This window comes from Tiliqua scincoides, chromosome 7 (genome assembly GCF_035046505.1).
Source record: "Tiliqua scincoides isolate rTilSci1 chromosome 7, rTilSci1.hap2, whole genome shotgun sequence".
Classification (NCBI taxonomy): Eukaryota; Metazoa; Chordata; class Lepidosauria; order Squamata; family Scincidae; genus Tiliqua; species Tiliqua scincoides.
The window spans coordinates 77,456,906-77,482,167 of NC_089827.1; the positions used below are offsets into that span (position 1 = coordinate 77,456,906).

A 25,262-nucleotide genomic window follows, 5' to 3' on the forward strand; every position below is an offset into this window, starting at 1 on the left:
AATTCCATACTGATACCATGCCTTTTTATTTATCAGTTTATAAAATGTTAGTTAAACAATTGTTTTGTAAAGTTAGCCAAGAATGCCATATTGATCTTTCTTTTGTTACCTGTATATATGCCTGTTTTCATTGTTTTAAGCCTTCTTTTGGTTTCCACATGTTAGAAAGTATGTTAAGTTAAATGTCCAAGCAAGTTCAAAACTAAAAGTCAAACGGATTGCTGAACTTGGCTGTGTGCCCAGTGTTCTCAACACAATAGATAAAATACAAACACAGTGAATGTTCCTTTGTTTTCAAACTACAAAAAACTTTTTGATTTGAAAGCATCTTCAAACCACAGAAAAAAAAATATATATCTTCCCTGTCCTGTGTGCTTTTAAAAATTAGTCTTTCCTTTTAATACACAGGCTCAGCAGCATAGTTTTAAGCTCAGACTTCATATATAAGTAAATAGCTATCCAATATTTTCCAGAGCAGCAAGCATGCATAACAGTATTCACACCAGCTCTCTTTATATTCTTATTCTTTATTTCAAATCAGTTTTAGTGTATACATAACTGGCAGATAATAATATTTTAAATTAGTTGTGGTGGTTTAACTATATCAAAAAAAGTTCAAAAAAGCAACACAGCCAGTTCAAAGATCAAGTTCTCACAAAACGTGCAAAAGATAGTGTTTTTAGCAACAGTTATGTTGCATTTCTAAGGCCAAAGTAAGTCATACGATAGTTACGGGACATGAGGTCATTGTGATTGAAAGTGCAATGCCATTTGCTGACTGCAGGAGGTATATGATAATTGTATGTGTAAGATGGAACAACAAAATTGTCTCCAGTAAAAAATGTATGTGTTTCAAGGAAAGAACCCCACATTGTAATAACACACACACAAGCTTTTCTCTTCTTCTCACTTCTGAATCTCACACATACTCAATGCTTAGACATAAATCCCTTAAGATGTTAATATGACTTCACTCACTCTCAACTCTAACACTCTCTCAATGCTTAGAAATGTTCCCTTAAGAAGCTGTGTTAACCTTTTATTGAATTCTAACTATTATATTCATTCTCAATGCTTAAAAATAATCCCTTAAGAAGTTTAGACAACTAAAGGCCTAAGAATAATCACCACTTCTGCCTGTTCAGTTTGTTTTCAAACCTAAGCGTATCTCCTATAACATCTTAGACCTTGCAACACACATATACAGTGCATCTTACAAATTTTCTATTTAAATAATTAAAAAATGAGGGATATGAGATCACTAAAATATATTTCAGCAACACCTTAGCAGGCTCAGAAGCCCCCTGTCTTAAATGCAAATATAATGTGCTTTCACCCCCCATGTGCTTTTACACATAATTGTTGGACCCAGAGTGAAAAAGCAAGCTTTATTAATAACCTAGCAGCGAAGTTCTGCTATTTTGTTTATTTTCACAGAAACGAAGATGCGTGGCACTAAAGTTTCCTGAAGACATCCAGTGAACCAAGAACCCCTAATAAAAAGTTCAATGTTGTTGTTTTTATGTTTGTTTTTGCTTTTTATAATTGTGTTAAAAGATAGTTATTTAGCACCCCCCTTAAGGGAGTGCATAGTATGTAACCAAGTTTTAAAAAAACTTTCCCAATGTTTGCATAGCTCATGATGCAATGTCTTATAATGTAAATGTAATTCATGGTGAAATCCCAATGTCCATTTTGCATGGTGTTATGACCCCACAATGCCAACCTAAAGTCTTCTTGTTTGGCTAACAAAGCCTACACTGATTTCATGAAATGCTATCTCAAAATTTAAATAAATAAAAAGGGGGACAATGTGGTATTTTCAAGTGCTTAAGCAGAAGCACACAGAAAGCCTTGGTGCGATGGCAATTACGGGCAAACCCTCCCTTGTTGGCAAACCGACAGGAATGCTAGTTCCCAGGCCGAAGTGTGACAATAGCTGATACAGCATAAGAACATAAGAACATAAGAACAGCCCCACTGGATCAGGCCATAGGCCCATCTAGTCCAGCTTCCTGTATCTCACAGCGGCCCACCAAATGCCCCAGGGAGCACACCAGATAACAAGAGACCTCATCCTGGTGCTCCCCCCTACATCTGGCATTCTGACTTAACCCATTCCTAAAATCAGGAGGTTGCGCATACACATCATGGCTTGTACCCCATAATGGATTTTTCCTCCAGAAACTCGTCCAATCCCCTTTTAAAGGCGTCTAGGCTAGACGCCAGCACCACATCCTGTGGCAAAGAGTTCCACAGACCGACCACGCGCTGAGTAAAGAAATATTTTCTTTTGTCTGTCCTAACCCGCCCAACACTCAATTTTAGTGGATGTCCCCTGGTTCTGGTATTATGTGAGAGTGTAAAGAGCATCTCCCTATCCACTCTGTCCATCCCCTGCATAATTTTGTATGTCTCAATCATGTCCCCCCTCAAGCGTCTCTTTTCTAGGCTGAAGAGGCCCAAATGCCGTAGCCTTTCCTCATAAGGAAGCTGCCCCAGCCCCGTAATCATCTTAGTTGCTCTCTTTTGCACCTTTTCCATTTCCACTATGTCTTTTTTGAGATGCGGCGACCAGAACTGGACACAATACTCCAGGTGTGGCCTTACCATAGATTTGTACAATGGCATTATAATATTAGCTGTTTTGTTCTCAATATTTTTTCTAATGATCCCAAGCATAGAATTGGCCTTCTTCACTGCTGCCGCACATTGGGTCGACACTTTCATCGACCTGTCCACCACCACCCCAAGATCTCTCTCCTGATCTGTCACAGACAGCTCAGAACCCATCAGCCTATATCTAAAGTTTTGATTTTTTGCCCCAATGTGCATGACTTTACACTTACTGACATTGAAGCGCATCTGCCATTTTGCTGCCCATTCTGCCAGTCTGGAGAGATCCTTCTGGAGCTCCTCTGTGAAGCACTCTGTGAAGAAGCACCCATTGTTCTCACCCCTGTATGAGATTCTAATGTGGCTTTATCTGAGAAGTGAATGTAGCAATGTTGCAAGTACAATAAAAACGCAGGAGGAGGCTAGTAGAATCAGCTTCTCTCTCTCTCTGCACTCTCAACCCTCAATATGTCTGCTGTCTCTTGATTTTCTGTCTGACCATTCATGGCTTCTGCTCTCGCACCTATATCCAGCAACCTGACCCCTGGGCTTTGGTTGCTCCCCCAGGGGTAACTGCAACAGATATGCCTGAAATTAAAACTTCTAAGAGACTTAAATTTTACCATCACAATTCACAAGATTATTCAAAATGATTTGTGTGCTTTAACATTTTATTATATAGTTAGGAAAGATAATAAAAAAGTGTTGTGAGGTTTAGACTGATAGGCTGCTGTTGAATAAAGCTATTGTTAAGTGATACTTTATTTGACCGCGGCCTATTAATCTGAACATTGTTCATTTCAATGTCACAAATACCGGCCATGAAAGCGTTAGTATTTATGTCAAAGATTGTTGTATTATTTATTCCTGCAATTTAAAATAAATATAGCAGTTTCAAGTTCTGCTCTTTTCATTTTTTTCTACAGATATTTAACATAAGAACATAAGAACAGCTCCACTGGATCAGGCCATAGGCCCATCTAGTCCAGCTTCCTGTATCTCACAGCGGCCCACCAAATGCCCCAGGGAGCACACCAGATAACAAGAGACCTCATCCTGGTGTCCTCCCTTGCATCTGGCATTCTGACATAACCCATTTCTAAAATCAGGAGGTTGCGCATACACATCATGGCTTGTACCCCGTAATGGATTTTTCCTCCAGAAACTTGTCCAATCCCCTTTTAAAGGCGTCCAGGCCAGACGCCATCACCACATCCTGTGGCAAGGAGTTCCACAGACCGACCACACGCTGAGTAAAGGAACATAAACTTTGGCAAAAGAAATGGAAGAAGGTGATATGGGAGGCCAAGCGAGACTATGAGGAACGCATGGCCAGCAACATTAAGGGGAATAATAAAAGCTTCTTCAAATATGTTAGAAGCAGGAAACCCGCCAGAGAAGCGGTTGGCCCACTGGATGGTGAGGGAGGGAAAGGGGAAATAAAAGGAGACTTAGAGATGGCAGAGAAATTAAATGGGTTCTTTGCATCTGTCTTCATGGCAGAAGACCTCGGGCAGATACTGCTGCCTGAATGGCCCCTCCTGACCAAGGAATTAAGTCAGATAGAGGTTAAAAGAGAAGATGTTTCAGACCTTATTGATAAATTAAAGATCAATAAGTCACCATGCCTGGATGGCATCCACCCAAGAGTTATTAAGGAATTGAAGAATGAAGTTGCTGATCTCTTGACTAAAATATGCAACTTGTCCCTCAAAATGGCCACAGTGCCAGAAGATTGGAGGATAGCAAATGTCACACCGATCTTTAAAAAGGGAAAGAGGGGGGACCAGGGAAACTATAGGCCGGTCAGCCTAACATCTATACCGGGTAAGATGGTGGAATGCCTCATCAAAGATAGGATCTCAAAACACATAGATGAACAGGCCTTGCTGAGGGAGAATCAGCATGGTTTCTGTAAGGGTAAGTCTTGCATCACAAACCTTATAGAATTCTTTGATAAGGTCAACAGGCATGTGGATGTGGGAGAACCCGTGGATATTATATATCTGGACTTTCAGAAGGCGTTTGATACGGTCCCTCACCAAAGACTACTAAAAAATCTCCACAGTCAGGGAATTAGAGGATAGGTCCTCTCATGGAATGAGAACTGGTTGAAGACCAGGAAGCAGAGAGTGGGTGTCAATGGGCAATTTTCACAATGGAGATAGGTGAAAAGCAGTGTGCCCCAAGGATCTGTCCTGGGACCGGTGCTTTTCAACCTCTTCATAAATGACCTGGAGACAGGGGTGAGCAGTGAGGTGGCTAAGTTTGCAGACGACACCAAACTTTTCTGAGTGGTGAAGACCAGAAGTGATTGTGAGGAGCTCCAGAAGGATCTCTCCAGACTGGCAGAATGGGCAGCAAAATGGCAGATGTGCTTCAATGTCAGTAAGTGTAAAGTCATGCACATTGGGGCAAAAAATCAAAACTTTAGATATAGACTAAGAACATAAGAACAGCCCCACTGGATCAGGCCATAGGCCCATCTAGTCCAGCTTCCTGTATCTCACAGCAGCCCACCAAATGCCCCAGGGAGCACACCAGATAACAAGAGACCTCATCCTGGTGCCCTCCCTTGCATCTGGCATTCTGACATAACCCATTTCTAAAATCAGGAGGTTATGCATACACATCATGGCTTGTACCCCATAATGGATTTTTCCTCCAGAAACTTGTCCAATCCCCTTTTAAAGGCATCTAGGCTAGACGCCATCACTACATCCTGTGGCAAGGAGTTCCACAGACCGACCACACGCTGAGTAAAGAAATATTTTCTTTTGTCTGTCCTAACCCGCCCAACACTCAGTTTTAGTGGATGTCCCCTGGTTCTGGTATTATGTGAGACTGATGGGTTCTGAGCTGTCTGTGACAGATCAGGAGAGTGATCTTGGGGTGGTGGTGGACAAGTTGATGAAAATGTCGACCCAATGTGTGGCAGCCATAAAGAAGGCCAATTCTATGCTTGGGATCATTAGAAAAAATATTGAGAACAAAACAGCTAATATTATAATGCCATTGTACAAATCTATGGTAAGGCCACACCTGGAGTATTGTGTCCAGTTCTGGTTGCCACATCTCAAAAAGGACATAGTGGAAATGGAAAAGGGGCAAAAGAGAGCAACTAAGATGATTACTGGGCTGGGGCACCTTCCCTATGAGGAAAGGCTATGGCGTTTGGGCCTCTTCAGCCTAGAAAAGAGGCACCTGAGGGGGGACATGATTGAGACATACAAAATTATGCAGGGGATGTGGATAAAGAAATGCTCTTTATATTCTCACATAACACCAGAACCAGGGGACATCCACATGATGTGGATTGAGTGTTGGAAGAGTTAGGACAAAAGAAAATATTTCTTTACTCGGCGTGTGGTTGGTCTGTGGAACTCCTTGCCTCAGGATGTGGTGATGGCATCTGGCCTGGACGCCTTTAAAAAGGGATTGGACAAGTTTCTGAGGAAAAATTCATTACGGGGTACAAGCTATGATGCAACCTCCTGATTTTAGAAATGGGCTATGTCAGAATCCCAGATGCAAGGGAAGGCACCAGGATGAGGTCTCTCGTTATCTGGTGTGCTCCCTGGGACGTTTTGTGGGGCACTGTGAGATACAGGAAGCTGGACTAGATGGGCCTATGGCCTGATCCAGTGGAACTGTTCTTATGTTCTTATCCCCAAAAGTGGAGTCTAGACAGCAGCCATTAAGCCTGAAACTGTGAGAGTGAAACCCTGTATGTATGGGACATGTATGGAGAAACGAGTCCCACTGAGTTCAAAAGGGCTTCATAAAATTAATATAAATTGTTATGATTTGTTGAGTACCTAAGAAAAACCTAAATGTTGTACAGACTACCTAGGAATACAGGTCATACTCCACAAGGCTTACAATCAAGACCACAACACACAAAAACATAGTAGTTAGCATCCACACAGCTTTCCTCCTCTATACCTGAAAATGGTAACAGAGACTATTTAGATTACCAGAGACAGAGACATCTAATTTAGATTAGACATTTAATTTAGATTAGATTATCTATAATTAGATCATAAAATTCAAAATTATGAAAGATGAGAAATGCCATTGTAAATCCTGAAGCATCTCTTCTGAACTATAACAAGCACATGACTGGACACATCAGAAGTGGTGTTTTCCCCTCTTTTGAAATGAAACTGTCTTCTATTTGCAAGGGTATTCCGATAAGAATTAGATGACCCAACATACAGAAACAGATGTGTTCAGTTTGAGATGACAGTTCAGTATAAATAATTCAGACTCATTTTGTAAAGTTCTCTTTTACAGCTGGTTACCAAGAGCTGATCGGCATGATTTATGTATCATAAATAGATCACTGTTGCCATAGATCAGGGGTGTCCAAAGTTTTTGGCAGGAGAGCCACATCGTCTCTCTGACACTGTGTTGGGGGCCGGGGGAAAAAAAGAATTGATTTGCATTTAAAATTTGAAAATTCGAATATAAGTTTACATAAATGAATATATTTAAGGTGAACTTATATGAATGAATGAAGGTCTTGCAATAGCTCAAGGCCTATAAAAGGCCTTGCACAAAGCAAGGCTGGCCTTTCCTTTGCTGCTGCTACTGCATCATGGACATAAAACAACAAGCAGTGGAAGGAGCCCTCATCCCACAGCTCAAGCAAGAGGTCAAACAGTTGCCCTCACGCTGAGAGCAGTTGCGTTGGGCCAGTGTGGGCTCCAACAAATATCCAGAGGGCCGGAGGCTCATTGGAGACTAGGGGCTCCCTGAGGGCTGCATTGAGAGGCCTCAAGGGCTGCAAGTGGCCCCAGGGCCGGGGTTTGGGCACCCCTGCCATAGATTAAGGGAAACTGAGATTGGAGAATTAGGAGCCAATCCAATGCCTGTCTAAGTCCCATTGAGTTCAATGGGACTTACTCTCAGGTAAGTGTGAATAGGATTGCAACCTTAGTGGATTGTATGTATTCCAGGTTAATACAAAATACAGAAGTATGTTGGGGGCGGCAAACCCAAGGGTGATGTGAGCTGGAACACCACCTGATGCCATCTTGGGGCTGCTGCCTCTGCACTACCAAGAAAAGAAAAGAAAAAATAAAAGGGGGTGGATGGGAAAACCACACTAACCGGTGGTTCCCAAATTGTGAGCTAGGCAAGCCACTGAATCCTTATGAAAAACCAACAGCCCTATACAATGTATAGGATTGTAGCCCTCATGGGGAGCCGTGGCCAGTGGCCCTGTAGGTCAAGGAAGCTGCCAGTCCAAAAAGTTTGGGAACCAGTGCACAAGGTCCTTACTGTGGCTGCCCTGCAACCTGGAAGTGTGAGACTTACAGTTTCATTTACAGGGACAGCACAAACCCTAATTCACAATTGTGGTTTTTATTTTATTTATTTAGAAGATCTGTATCCCGCCTTTCCAATGGTGAAGCAAATGCTCAAGGTGGCTGACAATTCCAGATACAAAAATATACAGTATAGAAGACAATTTGTTAAAAATGCCAATCTTCTTCCCAGAAGACCGTGACGGAGGGCAAGTTCTCAGTTCCCCAGCAGGAAACCGCAAGGTTGCAGTGCCGCTGCAGAGAAGGCTCGGCCCTGCGCTGCCATCCCTCCAGCCGGGGCTAAGCGAGAGCAGTCTTTCTCCGCCAGCGGCACTTGAGGCGGACCCCAGCAGCAAGCCCAGAAAGCGTGGTGGGAGCTGGGCCCAGTGGGCAAAGCCCCCACGCACCTCTCTCTGCTGGAAAGGCCCTCCTGCCACCGCAGCCTCTCCCTGTTTGTCACACCCCACCCGGCCCGCCCCCCCGCTCTGGACACCCGCGAGGCTGCCTGTGGGGGGCAGGAGGGTCCCCTGGGAGCGAGGGGCGCAGGGCTGCCGCTGCCCGGCTTGCACAGCCTGAGCCCTCCGCACTTCCCCGGAGCCAGCTGGGACCGGCTTCTGCGCAGAGCGGACAGGCCTGGGCCGGGCTGCGGGCCTCGCTCCTCGGCAGAAGCCTGCCGGAGGGCCGGGCTGCGGCTGCCCGCAGCGCCCCTGCGCTCAGGGACCGGCCCGGCCTCCCGGGAAGCGGGGCCGCGCGGGATGCGGCCGGCGCGGAGGCGCCTGTGCTGGGCGCTGCTGGCCGCCTACGCGCTCTTCTCGCTCTACGCCGCCTACTGCGTCTTCCTGGGGCCGCCCGCCGCAGCGCGCCGCAGGGGCAGGGACCGGGACCGGGACCGGGACCCGGCGCCAGGTAACCTCCAGGGGCCGCCCTCCGCGCACCGCGGCTGTGGCGGGGGGAGGCCGGGCGGCGCCCTCCCCTGCCTGGCTCGCCGCGGCCGGGCCTGCTCCGCTGCAGCCGCCGGGACCGCGGCCGGGCCGCCTGCAGGGCCCCTTGCCCGCTGGCGGAGCCTGAACCGGGCCGGCGCTCTGAGGGCGCCACCCGGCGGAGGAAGCCGGCCGCCGGCCCTCCCTGCTCCAGCGCACGGCCCCGGGCCGCGGAGGGGTGGCTCGCCTCGCAGTGCCTGCAGAGAGTGGCTGGCTGGCTGGCTGGCTGGCTGGGCCGCCTTTGCGCTGCCTTCCCCGTCCAGGGCCCTTCCCTCACGTGAAGCTGGAAAATCCCTGGCTGGCACCGCGGCCACTCGCAGGGCCGTCTCTGCCGCAGTCTGCCGCGTCTTCCCTCCTCGGGGGTCCGCAGCCCCTTCTCGCCCGCAGGGCCTTCGCCTTGAGTCAAGCCGCGCGTAACAAGGCCGGCCGCCTCCGCTGATTTTCAGCCTCTCGTCGAGCAGGCGCCGAGGCTGGCCAGGCACTTCGTCAGTCTTGACGGTTGGCTGCTGGGGGCTCACGTCCCCCAGTGGCCCGCTAACAAGCGACACCCCAGACTCCTGCAGCCCTGGCACCGTTTGCGGCACACCAGTCTGCGGCAGCACACTGGCTGAAAATCCGATATAACACACTCACCTGAACAAACAGGAACAAAGCACATAAGGACACTGATGACCGCCGTGGGAGGTTGGATGAAAGAGGAAAGCATGTCGAGGATACTTGAAATGTGGCTATGATTGAAAGTGGCTGAAAGAGCAAAGTGATGAAAGTCAAAGGTATTGCTGTAGCTGAGTTCAGGTGTCTGCTATGCTGGACGCAGATGTGCATGTTTAACAACTCAGCAGGCATTCAGAGTTGGGAAGGGACTGGTATTCAGTTCATAAATTGGCCCAGCATTACAAGTAGGTCCAATAAACTGAGGTTTCTCAACACAGATGCTCTCCTTTAGTCTACCTCCAGTATCTATCTGAATTAGCCTAATTAGATACAAACGTGCTGAGGAGGACAAGGGACAAGATCAGTCAGATAGATGGTTCAGGAACGTGAACATGGGCGAAGGGGCAACATTTAATAAACACACTCCAGAGAACTGCGATTGATGTCTTGGTACATATTTCTCTGGTTGCAGAAAAGCACACATGCACTTTAGATGATAGTTTAAGCCAGGGGGGCCCAAACCCTGGCCCGGGGGCCACTTGCGGCCCTCAGAGGCTCCCAATCAGGTCCTCAGGGAGCCCCCAGTCTCCAATGAGCCTCTGGCCCTCCTTAGACTTGCTGGAGCCCGTGCTGGCCCGACGCAACTGCTCTCAGTATAACTGTTCGACCTCTCATCTGAGCTGTGGGACGAGGGCTCCCTCCACTACTTGCTGTTTCATGTCTGTGATGCAGCAGTGGTAGTGAAGGAAAGGCTGGCCTTGCTTTGTGCGAGGTCTTTTATAAGCCTTGAGCTATTCCAAAAGCTTCATTCATTCGTATAAGTTTCTTCCTACATTCATTTATGTAAATTAATTCAAATTTTAAATTGTAAATTAAGTCTTTGTTTCCTGACCCTTTCTTTCCGGCCCCTGACACAGTGTCAGAGAGATGATGTGGCCCTCTTGCCAAAATGTTTGGACACCCCTGGTTTAAGCATATGTGCCACGTGGGTTTGTGAGAGCATACTGTTTGTTTCTGAGAAGTGGTGCAGTGGTGGTTTGTCTTTTGTGAACATTCATTCACTCTCTGTCTTTGATGCTTAGAGCATGTTGTGTTGGGAACTGAAGAATGGAATCCTTGGGAAGTTGATGAGAAAAATGATTTGCTGCAAAAGTCTGCAAATAGCCTTCAGCTATCAAAAGAGATGAAATTACATAAGGATCGAACAGACTTCAGAGTACAAATCTGGGGGAAAGCAGCTATTGGTAAGCACTCGTAATTAATAATGTGATTGTTCCCTATCCTTTTGCTGGATCCTAAACAAACCTATTCTGAAATCCTACTGCATTCAGTGGGATTAATTTTTTCATAAGCCTTATATTGCAATCCTCCACATATTTATTTCCATACTTACTTGGAAATAAATTTTATTAACTTTTGTTGGCCTTGCTTCTGTGTAAACTTGATTGGGATGAGAGTAGTACTTTTTTCTCTTGTGAGATGGAATACAATGTTGCCTGCCTACATTAAAAATTAACTCTAGTACCATATATTGGAAAAGAAACTGTATTATTACAAATGCTGCAAATAAAAATTACAATGCAAAAATTTCCCTTACCCCTGCTGACTGGGTACGAGGCACTTTTAAAGGGGTCTCTTATTTAGTGGGGGAGAGTAACTGGCCCTCCTCACCCCAGCACTGTCTTTTCTAGTGGCTGCCTGCTGGTGTTCTTTTGCATCCTTTTAGATTGTGAGCCCTTTTGGGACAGGAGCCATTAGTTGTTTGTTTGATTTTCTCTGTAAACCACTTTGTGAACTTTCTGTTGAAAAGCGGTATATAAATACTGTTAATAATAATAATAATAATTTCAGTTGTATGTAATTCTTGTCTTTTGGTTATCCATTGTTACCAAACTTCATTATAACCAATTGTTTCTTATAGAAAGTAGTGCATTTTTTGTCCCTAATCCTATACTGGTGCAGAGATTGCTGTGGAGTGCTAGCCATCACAGACGTGCCATAGAGCACATTTGCGATGACTTGTGAGCAGAGAGCACTGACACTCAAAAGTGCAGCACTGAGCAGCTCGGGCTGGGGGAGGGCGGAATGGAGGTGGGGAGAGAGTGTTTCAGAGAGGGGGCGGTTCAGGCCCAGGAGGGAGGTGGGGACGGCAGAGGAGGCCTTCATCATAGCCTAACTCCTGTCCCAGGCCTGGAAGCTATACATGGGGCTGCTAGGACTTGCGCCAGCAATTTAGCTGGTGCAGATCAAAGTAGCCCCATTGGGCATGTTGGGGCTAAACACAGGGTAAAGGAACAAATGTTCCCTTACCCAAGAAGCCCTCCAGCCTGCTCAAGTTCAGCACTGGATATGGCATGGGCTGTGCAGCGCCACTGCACCAGCGCTGAATAGGATTGGGCTGCCCACTGTGGCCCAAATGGCACATGATATACAGATGCTTGTAAAGGCAGGTACTTTTAGAACAAGAAAAGTCACTTTCAGTGACCAGTCAGGAACATGCCACCAATTGTTACTTAATATCTCCCCCATGGAGTTTCAGATGCATGTGTGCTCTCACAAGTGTGCATTGAAAACCCTGTGGGGAGGTGGAGGTGAGGCAAATGAGAGTGGGGAAATGATAAGCAGAGAAAGGGCTCTGAGAAAGGGTCCCTTTCCCTTCCACAACATCTCCAACATTTCTGATGTATATTTGCATAGTGTGTTGTTTGGGCCTGCATATTCATTGAACAAAGACAAACCCCATTCGTCCCTGCTTTGTGCCTGTTACACAGCAAGAGTCCACAGTACTGAAGTCATGTGTCTGTATCCCAGGGTTCTGCTGGTGCCATTTCCCCTTGATTAATTGTGCTACATCTGTACATTAGAAGCCTAACATACATAAAGGGCTGCTTCCCAGAGAGTGACAGAGTCCAATTTTCCTCCTACATTTCACACCCTGTGGGTGTAAGAATCCCATTTGCCTCCCTATTGGACTCCTTGTTTTTATTGCCTGCTGAGGTCTCCAAACCCCTTTCATTGCACTGCTTCACTGTAGATCCACATTTACTTCTTCAGTTTGTGCTGCTTTCTTGACATCAGACTGCTTTAGTTGCTTGGCCTTTCTGCATTCTTCTCTCCTGATAGGAACACTATGGTATGTCAGAGTCAAAATGTATCCCTGACCACTACATTATCAATGGTGTTTTTCTTCTAGGCCTTTATCTCTGGCAGCATATCTTTGAAGGTCCCCTTGAGCCTGCAGATGCATCAGCTCAATGGAGAGAAGGCAGCATAAAAGCAGGAACCTGGTTCTTCAGGTACCAACTGAAAATGATGTCACTTTTCAGTTTTGTGGTCATAATTTATTGTCTAGTGTAGACTTAAATATTAATCATACATGTAAATGACTGGCATTTTCCAAACAAAGCTTTTATGCAAAAATAACTGTGGTCGATGGGACTTTGCTGAATCCAGCCTGCCTTTTTCCATCCTGCAGATCTTTAATTCTGGCAGAGAATGAAGGAGCAGGTGGCATGTTCAAAGTGTCCCGTGCTCAAACTGGCTGGAGAGGTGGGAGAGAGTACAGGTTGTGTCTCTTTGGGTTCTGTTCCCTGAACTCAAGTGGATGGCAAAAATAGCATTAAAGAAAATCCATTTAAAAAACAATGACCCTTTGCTAGGCAATTTTAAAACAGCCTTGCTGACCTTTACAATATAAGACAAGTCATTAAGAAGACAATCCATCAATCAGTCTTCCTCCAGGCGCTTAGAAAGGCTTCACTCCTAGCCAGCGACCCCTCCCTTCATCAATGCAGAGTGATTATCTTTCTTTCACTTGCTCAGGGGGAAGGGAGAGGTAGCTGCCTTGGAGTGAAGCTGCTCCTGCCTAGAGAGAAAATGATTGATGAATTGTCAGCTGACTTCCCTCTCACATTAAGGAGGCTATTGTTAAATGACTTTTCCCCTTTAATTTAAGGGGCCCTTCTTAGCCCTTCTCATCACTTTGAGGTGAAAAATCTGTGAATAATTAGGTTATACCTGTAATCACTTGCATGACTCTACAACAATAAGAAAAACAGTTTTTAAGACTGTGATTTTAAAGGGATGCATTTTTCCCCTTCTCCAGGGATCAGCACATTTCTTCTCATTTGTAGTGGCCATTCATGTTAAGTCAAATGCGTGTATAAAAAAATCTGTGTATAACAAGGTTGAGCTTGTATTAGGAAAAGGAGAAAAGAAGGAGTTGGGGTGGGGACAACAGTGTCTCCCATTTTGCTTTCCAAACATGAATATGCTTTTTTGACAGTGCAGCATTTTAAAAGCATTAGTTGAGTTGTGTTTGCTGATCTGCTGTCGCAGATTTCCACATGTTTTTCCATTCCCTCAGTATGGCAAAAGTGGGGTGCCCCTTCATGAAGAACACAATCAAATCCCAGCTTTCCTTCCAGACTGGAACTGCAGAGGTGTGTAGGGTTCCCCGCACAACTAAAAGGCAATATGCCAGCCTTCCCAGTTCTGAAGTAAGGATGAAGGGAGATGTGAGGGGGGAGACTACTTAACCTCCACTTGGCCATGAACCAAGCAGCATTTTTTCTCCCCCAAAATGCTGCTCATTTTTTTTTATTTAAATAATTTATTTACTTAGTAGTAAATAAATATTGTGGCTTACAATAAAATCAAACATAATATCAGTTAAAATTTAAAATGCAGCAAACCGATGGTGATAGAACAGGCAATAAAATAACAGCAATAAACAGAACAACAGGCAATGAAATAGCATCAATAAATAAACAAAACATTCCCAATTAAGTACAAAGAGCTGTGACAGAAAACTGTTCAGTAGTTATAAGATGGCAGTGAGGCAGCCCCCCTTCCCCCTTCAAAAGTTTATTAAAATAAACATGTTTTTAAACTTTGTCGGAACTGCTGTACAGAGGGGAGTGGTCATAGATTGTCCAGAAGCCTGTTCCGGAGATGCAGTGCCACAATAGAGAGTGCCCTGTCTTTTGCTCCCATCTGTTTTACATCCGATGGCTGTGGAGTACATAGCAAAGTGGTTCCTAACCTTTGGGAGCTTGCAGACCACTGAGGCAAAAATTAGACTTGCCGTGGACCCCATGCAACCCCCCCCCCCCCGCACACAAAACATACAGTTTGTAATAATTAGAGAAGATTTATTAGGGATTTATTAGAATTATTATATGGAGAAGATTTCTGGGTTGCTGCTTTTGTTTGCCGGCTGTGGCTGTAGGTGGTCCGTTCTCTGCCCTCTCTGGTGGTCTGTGAGGAAGCGCTTGCTTGGTGAGTTGCTGGTAGTGATTGGAGGTGATTTTTTTTTCCTGGGACCTTGTGACACTTCTCAGGGTCTTGCAGACCACAGGTTGGGAACCAGTGGCTTAGCAGGACTGTACCGGATGACCTAAGGGGGATGAGCTGGACTACATGGGAATAGGCAGTCCCTATAGTACCCTGGCTCAGGCTGTATATTCTGCTATATTCTGCAGAAAGAGACTGTATGTGGGTTCCTGTATGTTGATTTGACCGCTGTCTTGCCGTAGCACTCCAGGACGCTACAGCCAAACAAGCCCCCCATCACCTTTCTGCCATGCTCTTGGACAGGAACAGGAGGCACAGGCTGGGGGCTCATTCGGCAGGTGATCACCATGCCAAACCAAAATTGTGAACTTCTTCCTTATAGGAATACGTTCCTCTGATGGAACTTTATTAAAACAGGCAGTCTGGGTTCCTTTTGAGCCTTTAAGTGGAGTTTTAACTTTTAACCTTTTAAATATATAATATGAAGTTCATGTAAAGTTCACCCACTTCTCCCTGGTGAGAGAAGAAGACCAAATCTCTTGGAGCACCAGTGGGGCAACAAAACTGAAACAGTGGCTGCTGTTGTTTAAAATGTCCTTCTGGCACATTGTATTGAATGGTAAAACTGTTCTATGTTTGTGCTTTGTTGCTCGTAGCTTCATCACAGGTCCAGCCGTAGTCCCTGGCTACTTCTCAGTAGAAACCGACAGTGTGGTTCTTGTACTGAATGGCAGAGAGGAAGGAAAGATCTCCTATGCCACTCAGTGGCTGCATTATGCACAAACATTAGTACAAACTCACAAGCTGCAGCATGTTGCTGTTGTGTTGCTTGGAAGTGAACAGTGCAGAAATGAGTGGATTTACCCTTACCTGAAAAACAACGGTGGTTTCGTGGACCTGCTCTTTGTGATCTATGATAGCCCCTTAGTGAACGAAGAAGACATTTTCCAGTGGCCCTTGGGAGTCACTACGTAAGTGTTGGATGTAATCAGATAGATGTTTTTGAATTTACACATGACCTGTAAATTGTGCCTGTTTACCTCTAGTTATTGTCATGTATCACTTTTGTTCAAGATGAAATCTGGAGAGAAAGCTTTGTGGAGTTGCTGTTCTATAGATATTGATATAGCAAGTGGTAGCATTTGACTAATATTGCTGGTTTTCACTTTCTGTATTAGCGTTTACATTTTAGGAATCAAGAGTGTTTTATTATTTAAACTACAGTTTTAAGTGAGCAAATTTATGATCTTAACTTGTGTGGTTTAGAGTACTAGGTACTGGCATTCACAGAGATTTTAAGAAAATGAATTATGGTTATGGAGAAGCTAATTAAAGGAATCCAATTATATGTTGAATTTTATGACATTTTATCACTGCTGTATAGAGGCAGGAATAATATGGTGATATGAATAGAATTGTGCTATGCACAGTTTTGTAGATGTTCTGATATAAAGGTTATATTAATTGGGTTCAGCAGAATGGAAAAGAGAGGAGAAGCATCATTTGGTGTGTAGATGATGGCAGAAAAAAAGCCAAAAGAAAGAGGTGTCAGATTAACATACTGTTTTTAAAGAAGGAACTAGGAAAGGATTGCTTTTTAACTTCAATTAGCTTATTCAGCCTGCACTTTTAGCAAAAAAGTCTGGGATGTCAGTTTCAAAGGAGCCAATGCCAAAGTTGCTTCATTTAGCTGAACATGCAGGCACAAAAGTGGCTATAGATCAAGAGTAGCAGGTTTTGAAGAAAGTGATAGCAGAAAAGCAGTCGGCAGACTGCAATGGTTCCTGTGCCTCAAATGAGCATTAGCATTGCAGCTTTAATGAATAACTGGTTCAAAAAGCCAGTTAATTAATCTTTCTCTTGCGCTAATTGCCTTATACACAGTTTGTTGTTTTGTTAATTACAGATATAGACATTTTCCAGTTGTTGAACCGAGCTGGTCAATGCTCCATGCTCCCAGGTTGTACCAGTGTAATTTCTTAGGAACTGTTTATAAGAACTCATCGAGAGAGACCCTAATGGAAGTACTGAAGCAAGGTGGATTTGATCAACGCTGCTTGATTTCAGCCAGAGAAGAGTAAGAACTATAGTTTGTAGCAACAACAAAATGCTTAAGCAGTTGAAAATATTCATGCTTATCTTTACTGAATCAGCATTGTAACAAACCACCAAAAATGGGAACAACCAGCAAAAAATGGCACCTTCTAAAAATTCTATATGTGCTCAATGTGCTCCATGTTGATGGAGTGCAGGCTCTTGTATTGATCACTGATCTGTTTTATTCATGTCTGATTTTACACTCCCACACATCCTATGGCCATATTCTTGGTGACTGTTGGAAGAATGCCAGACTCCAGGTAGTTCCAGCTGAGCATCGTAACACAATCATTCCTCATTTTCTTCTAGCAAACTGAGCCAGCTTGGAAAGTGTTTCTGGTTAACTTGTAAGAGGGGTTTTCTTCAGCTTTTTTACCTTGGTGAGATTAGAAAGTGACCTTATGAAAAGGATTTCTTTTGCTTGTGTAATTCCCTTTTATAAAGCTCTGCAGGGCATCCTGTCTGCTTTCGCTTCTCAGGACATAACTTGACCTCTTTCCCTGTTTACCTGTGTTTATGAAATTTTTTTTCTTTTTTGAATAAAGTCCACTTAGAGACAAACACAAAATGCAGTTTTCAGGTGATTGTCAGCTATCAGAAGAAAAATGATAATAAATAAGAAGGCAGCTAGAGTTTAAATGACTTCATGAAATCAAAAACGATGCAATTCTTGAGAAAGAAAATATGTAATTAGTTTCTTAGCAAGTTACTTGAGCTACAGATTCTAAATATAAGCTTCATTTTTGCCATCTCAATGATAGTAGTATTTAGTCTAAAAGTGTTAATGTAAATAATGAGCTAGAAAATATAGACTTTTCTGTTGTAAGTTTTCTACAGTGCAGAACTGTTGCAGTTGGAATAATAGATACATTCATTGCATTCTCAGAAGTGTAATTTAGAATAAAAAGTAAGAACAGAAGACGTAAGCAGAGAATGCTGCAGGCAGACTTGAATTCTGCACTTAAAACCACTTAAACTCACCGTGGGGAAAAATATTGATTTGACATGTGCATAAATGTGCTCTAAATTATCGGTGTGATTATAAATAGATAATAGACTGGCTGGGGAAGTTGTGAACTGGTACCTGGATAAAAGCGGTTGGGGGAAATTTAATCCAAGCAAGACAGAGGTTCTGTTAGTGATTAGGGAAGCTAAGTCTTGAGTGGGTTTACAGCCTGTTTTGACACTCTCATTTAAGAATCCAGTTCACAGCCTGGGGATGCTTTTGAATCCCACTTTGCTCCTGGAGGTATAGCTCCTGGAGGTATAGCTAATGGCTGTGACGAGGAATGCCTTTCCAACCTTTGACTGGTGCATCAGCTTTGACCCTTCCCGAAGAAAGCATCAGGCTACAGTGATCCATGCCTTAGCTGTCCCTCTACTGGACTACTGCAACACATTCAGTTTGTGGCTGCCCTTGGAAGAATGTCCAGAGGCTGCAACTAGTATGAAATGCAGACACTAGAGCATGTTTTGCTTGCCAGTTTTGGCACATTACTTTAGTGTTCTGTGAATTATATTGGCTGCCATTGTGCCAGTTAATTACCTATAAAGGTTTGCATGGCTTAGCACTGGGATATGTGAAGGTCTGTCTTATCGAAAATCACTCCACCCGCAGTCTGCATTTTTCATCTGTGGCTCTGCTCAGCATCCCCCCATGTCTGAGCCACAGTTAGTGGGGATATGGGGCCAGGCGTTCTTGCTGCAGCCCCCTGCTTGTGGAATTCTCTCCCCTGGGAACCACAGCTAACCCGAGTATGCTCCATTTTTAAGGAGGCAGCTAAGATCTTTCAGTTTCATGTAGTCTTTTCCTGAATCTTTTTAGTTCAGTTCTCATTGATATCATTTGAGAAATTTCAGTGATATTTCTCATTGATATTCATTTCATTACAGAGTCTGCTCTCTGTATTATCTTTTTTTCTTGTTGCTAGTTTTAAAATGTATTAACGTAATATTGTATGCTGCCTTTCTGGGTCCTCTGATGGGACCATAAAGAAGGCTAACAATCTTGTAAATAAGAAAATATTTGACAATGGGCTGAGTTTGCAGTCCTGTGCATGCTTGCTTGAGAGAGTGCCCCATTGAACACAGTAGGGCATATGTCTGGGTAAGCATGCATAGGATTGTGCTATATGAAATTCAGGACTGAAGTCCAAAGAACTGTTGTTTATTCTTTTGTCTGCTTTGACAAGACTTGGGGGTGTTTAAGTGGCTACACTAAAAACATAGTGTATGTTAGTGTATGTTAACTATTAACATAGTTAATGTGTTTTTAATATGTTTTAAACAGATAAATTTGTTTTAATCTGTTTGTTAAATTATGTTTGTTTAATCTATGTTAAATTATGTTTTAATCTGTTTTTAATATGTTGTAAGCCGCCCTGGGTCCCTTTAGGGAGAAGGGTGGGATAGAAATAAAGTTTATTATTATTATTATTTATTATTATAGTGTGGCTCTTTTACCTTTATCTGGATAGTATGGCTGCCTTTGAAGAAAGGTACATTTTCAGCCTCCTCTGTCTCTTTCTAGGTGGTGGCCTCAAGAAACTAATGAGAGCCTTCGAAACTATCAAGCTGCTTTGCTACAGAGTGATCTCACATTGTGCCCCTTGGGAGTCAATACGGAATGCTACAGAATTTATGAGGCTTGTGCGCTTGGCTCTGTTCCTGTTGTCGAAGATGTAATGACACCAGGCAATTGTGGCAATTCATCCATGTACCACAGTGCTCCGCTGCAATTACTGAAGACCATGGGAGCTCCCTTTATCTTTATTAAAAACTGGAAAGAACTTCCTACGGTTTTAGAAAAAGAGCAAAATATGACCTTACAACAAAAGATTCAAAGGAGAAAAAAGCTTATGGAATGGTATCGGCAATTCAAAGCACAATTGAGACACAAATTTATTAGTACGTTGAAAAATTCATTTTTGTCCAAGGATAAAGGTGGCTAACTACTAGACGAGTGCAAAAATAAGCTAAAGTGTCATTTCTGGTGACTGTGCAATGAACTTTTATGTAAATAAAAAGAAGACAAGTCAATTGAAAGTCCAAAGCTGCTTTTCACATTGATTTCACATCAGTGCAGCTATACTCATATGTGGGAAAAGCATGTGTATGCTTGCCTGTCATGTGGAGATGCTGTGTGAATGCCAGAACACCCACCCCACTGGAAGTACCATTTTAGGGAAACTTTTTAAGAAAATACTACCTGTATATATTAACATTTTTAAAAGTGGTGTTCTTTTTTTTTTAATTCCCTGACTATAGAGCTGTTTAAATAATGCTTTTGGAGCAAACACTTTTAATAGTTTTCCCCACTTCTTACCCTACCCAAAAATTGATTAAAAAAAAAACACATTCGCCTGAAAATTTAAGAACCTGTTTAGAAAAGCTGATCTCTCTAAAGAAAAAAATGGAAGCACATTCTTAGAGCTTATCATGAAATGTGCAGCACAATCCTATCTTGCACTGGAACAGGCAGGCCAGGAGGCCTGCGCTGTATCCAGCACAAGATAGGGCCCCAAAGTGGCTCAACTGGAGACAAGGGGAAACTCTTACCCATACCTCTGGGTAAGCCACTGCAGCCCCAATGGGTCTCCTCCAGAGGTGGCACAAGTCCAAGGAGAGCAGAGCAGCTTGAAGCTACTCTGTGCTGCTTGGGAATAGGGGTTGGGATCCCAGCTCTGCCTCCTGCTCCCTGCCCACCCACCCCCAGGACGGACCTCCCCCGCCCTGGAACACCTCCCTCCCACCTCTTCCCCGCCTACCCCATTGCCTTGCATCGGCCAAGCTTGGCCGATGCAAGACTCCCTCCCCAAGTCAGCGCGGAGCCTGGATTCAGCCTCCATGGGCCAGTACATGTCGCTGCACTGGCCCAGCCAACTCTTGAGGAGGTGCAGATTTGCCTTATGGAACGTTTGTGACCCTCCTCGGCCGGCGCAAGTCCCTTGTGCCAGTCCAAGGGCAACTCTGGATTGCGCCCTTAGTTACAGTACCTGTGGTTTCATTGTTTCCTGACTAAGGAAGTATTTCAGTACATACTTTCTGGAAACAGGTTTGTCACAATGAGATCAAATAAAATTTGTTGGGAAAAAGCTGTTGCTGGTTATGGGCTCCCCAGAACTGCCTGGGCGGTACTTCTGGATCCAGTTGCTTACCTTGGATAGTTAGTTGTTGGCTTTGCCTTATACCAGTTTTGGATGCTTCACCAGCTGTGAACCTATCTGAAGCAGCTCTAACCTCAGCTATCCATGCTCTGGTTTTATTCAGGCTTGATTACTGTAATGAATTTGACATGGGACTGCCCTTGAAGACAGTCTGGAAACTTAAATTAGGGCAAAATGCAGCTGTTCTCTGATTTTAATGGACTGGTTTAGATTCTACGTTTGTTGTATGGTTTTTTTACAAAATTGGCTCCTGGAGTCTTTAGCTGTTAAACTTTGTCTTTCTCTTTTAAATTATTTTATTTCATGTTTTATGTTTTTCATCCTTTCACTGTTTTGTGAATATGTATTTTTAAAAGTGGTATATCATTCTATTAAATCTGGTTGGCCGCAGTGGGAAATAAGATGCTTGACTTAGATGGTGTATGTGGCTTAGATGGGAAAGGCCTTCTGTGAAATGAGAACACAGTGGGGTTTTAATTTGCTTTTTCCAGAATGGAATAAAGCTGAAGTTCATTGAGCAGAATGCTGTATATTCAAATTAACATAGTTAGTAATTTCCTGCAAAGAAAACTAATGATGTTTTGTAGGCTGCTGCTAAGCAGAATGTTCTTTGTACTCTTAGCTGTGGTGGAAAAATCCTGTCTTCCCAGAAACAGGACTTTCAGCCCAATCCTGAACTTCCCGGTGCTGCAGGATACAGTGGCACTGAAATGGCCACTGCTGTATCTTGTGGGGTTTCAGCTGCAGGAGGGACATTAGTCATCTTACCCCAAGTAAGGCCCCAGCCCCCCCCCCCCAATGGGGCTACTCAAGTCTGCCAACTAAATTGCTGGGCATACATGAGAAGCCCCGTGTTGGCTTCTGAGCCTGACACTGGGTATCCAGGAGAGGATCCAGGAGAGGAGGCCTCCCCACCTGTGCAGCTTACTTGAAGGGTCTTGCAGACATGCTTTACAGCACGTTTGTGACACCCAGAGACGGCACTAGAGCCCATAGGATTGGGCTCCTTGTCACTGTTATATATCTAGAGCTCTTAGAAGTAATTTGTCACTTTGCACATGGAGACCAAGCCAATTTAATCCATGCTTTGGTGACTTCTGGGTCAGACTACTGCAATACCTGGGACTTGCCCTGAAGCCATTTTAGAAATGTCAGCTACTGTAGAATGCTGCCACTCGGCTATTTCCAGATATAAGTAGACATAGGGCCCAACCCTCTCCAATTTTCCAGTGCTGATGCAGCCACCAGGTATGAGAACAAATGTTCCCTTATCCTGAGATGGCCTCTGCAAGATGCAGCACAAACCCTGTTGGCGTGGATGCATTAGTGCTGGAAAGTTGGGTAGGATTGGGCCCATAGTCCTATTACAACAATTTTGAAACTGCAGAGCAGGCTGCCAGTTGGTTTCTGGGCCTCATGCAAGATGCTGGTTTTAACCTTTCTGCCCCAAATGATCTAGTACTGATTGTTGCAGGAAAGATCTCCCATATGAACCTTCTGTGCCATTTTTTAAGGCTTAAATGTGAGGCCTTCAGGTTCCATTTTATGCAGAGGCCAAATTGTGGCCTTTGAGCTCTCCAAGACTTAATTGTCCAGCCAGTATCTTTGCTGTCCCCACTTCCTGGTTTACCAGGTTATCTGGGTAAGGCCAGCAGCACCTCTAGTCTCCAGATTCTTGTACCTGTAAGTAGCAAAAAGCAATGGATGCTGGGGGGGGGGGTAGCCCTCCAAGCTTCACATGCAGATTCTTTGGATATCTTTATCCAAACAGGTATTTTATGAGTAAGTGTAATAAACACGGGAACTTGAGTAAGGCACAAAGGCAACTTTACAGAAGAAAACCATAAGCAACAACTAAACCCTCAAGCCCTTTCTTGCTAACTAACCCTGTTTTCAGCTGCCAGGGATCTAAGGCAAAAAACCAATTTGTTGTGCCCATCTCCTCCAGGATGTTTTACAGAAGGGAGGGTGTTCTGTCTTTATTTACCGCTCACTTTCATCGTATCTTCCATAGGAGATGGGTATGTTTCTCTCACTGTTATCTTTCTGGAGGCAGGTTATTACTCCTCCTCCCCTTTTGCATCTTCAGGGACCGATCTGAGCATTCCTGTTATGACTAGCTGTTGCTAGTCAGCTGTTGCTATGAATTGCTGTTTTGCATTGTTTTATGGTTCTGTTGCATTCCACATTGGGGATTTTATATTGATAATGTGCATTTGGTATTGAAAATTCTTAAATAGTACACAAACACAGGCAGCAGCTGGACAAACCAGGATAGAATGGATAGAGGGGGTGTTCTTTTTCCTCTCATGCCACACCAAAACCAGGGAACATCCACTAAAATTGAGTGTCAGGAGAAGCAGAATAGACAAAAAAAAATTCTTAGATTTCAGCGTGTAAGTAGTCTGCAGAACTCTTTGCCAAAGGATATGGTGATGAAGGCCTGGATGCCTTTAAAAAGGGGTTGGACAGGCTTATGGAGGAAAACTCCATTACAGGTTACAAACCATGATGGGTATGTGCAACCTCCTAGTTTTAGAAGTCAGCTACCTCAGAATGTCAGATGCAAGGGAGTAGCAATAGGGGTTGGGAATCTTGTCTTGTACGCTCCCTGAGAGATCTGATCCCTGAGACATCCTGTTCCCTGTGAGGTACAGGGAGCTGGACTAGACAGGCCTTCGGCCTTATCCATCAGGACTCTTCTTAAGTTCTTAAGGACAGTCTTGTTCCTTTAGTGAGGTTTGTTCCAGTTTCCAGAAATTCAGGTCATGGGAACTGCTTAAAAGTGCACCCATGGATTACACCTGCCATCTGTGTAAACGGTCTTCTTCCTGTGGAGTTGTGGCCAATTTTGTGTCTGTGATGGCATGATTAAAAATCCCAAAAAATATTTGGGAAAGACACTTCACAGCTTGCCTCAAGGGAGTGGCCACCAGGTGGCTCTCCTCTCATGGATCACACATATAAATCAGGCTAATATCTTGAGCTACTAGGCAGAAGAATAGAATTGATGGGTGTGCGCATATTTGCTCTGGTCAGGGCCGCTTTTCACTTTACAAGGATTTCTAGTGGTAAAGAACTATAATATAGTTGGGATTTCAAATTGTGTGTACACCCCACAACCCTGGTCTCTTGCACTACACCTGATTAGATAGCTAGGCTTGTGTCTGTGCCACTGGAGTGCAGTATAATTCCATTTCTTAGCACTGCCTCTCTTTCTAGCTCATAATAGAATGCCAAATATCTCCCAAGATCATTCTGTGACATGTTGCCTCATGTTATATGAAATATTGGTATTAATTTACTTCCTCCATGAGCAGCATTTTCCCCCCTATCGGTGGTCCAAACAGTTGCCCTGGTTGCAAATAAATGTGGCTCTGGATGTTACTAGCTTATGATAACACCTTTAACGTGTTTGCTCCTGAAGGTGTTTTAAGTAATTTAACTGATGTCCAAATAATGCATGTTTCCAAATTGTCATTGATTGTGTTTGAAAAATAAATATTTGAAAATGACCCATAAGTAGCTTTAGGTCAGACAAACTGCTTATGCAGCATCATAACTAATTGGTAAAGTGCAGGTTCAAGGGGTGTTTCAGGCTTTTCACTCCACTCACAAACTCTCTGTAGCATTTATGATGTTTTAAAAGCTACCAAATCTTTAGGGTTTAGGGCAGGATATAACAAATATACAGAGGAAATATTAGTCCTTGTTCTTAAAAGAGTAACAGTCTCAGGCTACAATCCTATGCACACACGGGCTTTCCTCTGAGTAATAACATTGTGCTCCATCTCAGATGCAAGGAGCAAAGGGAATTTTTCAAGTGTGTGTATCCTCCGGCCTAGTTTCCCAGATACCCTTAGGAAACCTGCTCTGACAGAATGCTTCTGTTTGCCTGGAGAGCAGCAGGTTTCTGCTTGAGCCTGGCCATTCTGGTGGGGGTGAAGAAATGGTGGCATACTATCCCTTTGACCTGATCCATTTGGGGTTTTCTTATGTTCTAACACACTAGCTTAGGTCAGCTTTTTCTCCTGATGGGGCTTATGTGCATATATGAAGTAGGCTTGTCCTTGACTGTTTGTTCCTCTGCGGTGGGGAACCACCCTTTCATTTTTTTTTAAATTCCTAAACCACTTCATGAG

At 43.9% G+C, this 25,262-nt stretch overlaps 1 protein-coding gene across 2 annotated transcripts; it reads left to right on the plus strand.

The window, feature by feature from the left end:
• Positions 1 to 8,649: 8,649 nt before the first annotated feature.
• Positions 8,650 to 21,506, plus strand: RXYLT1 (ribitol xylosyltransferase 1). 2 transcript variants are annotated; one of them, XM_066634010.1, is made up of 6 exons: positions 8,650 to 8,834; positions 10,645 to 10,806; positions 12,756 to 12,858; positions 15,514 to 15,828; positions 16,764 to 16,934; positions 19,485 to 21,506. In XM_066634010.1, the coding sequence occupies exons 1-6, from the start codon at positions 8,684 to 8,686 to the stop codon at positions 19,903 to 19,905; spliced, it is 1,323 nt and encodes a 440-aa protein (XP_066490107.1). In that variant the 5' UTR covers positions 8,650 to 8,683; the 3' UTR covers positions 19,906 to 21,506. The 2 variants fall into 2 exon arrangements, with proteins under 2 accessions (XP_066490107.1, XP_066490108.1); XM_066634011.1 differs by lacking the exon at positions 8,650 to 8,834 and adding an exon at positions 9,606 to 9,681.
• The last annotated feature ends 3,756 nt before the right edge of the window (positions 21,507 to 25,262 follow it).

What these genes read in the sequence shown, in the direction of transcription:
- RXYLT1 (XM_066634010.1), top strand. Translation starts at nt 8,684, where the DNA reads ATGCGGCCGGCGCGGAGGCGCCTGTGCTGGGCGCTGCTGGCCGCCTAC. An exon ending in CTGGGGGAAAGCAGCTATTG is followed by an intron (nt 10,807 to 12,755) that starts GTAAGCACTCGT and finishes TTTTTCTTCTAG; the next exon opens with GCCTTTATCTCTGGCAGCAT. An exon ending in TTGATTTCAGCCAGAGAAGA is followed by an intron (nt 16,935 to 19,484) that starts GTAAGAACTATA and finishes GTCTCTTTCTAG; the next exon opens with GTGGTGGCCTCAAGAAACTA.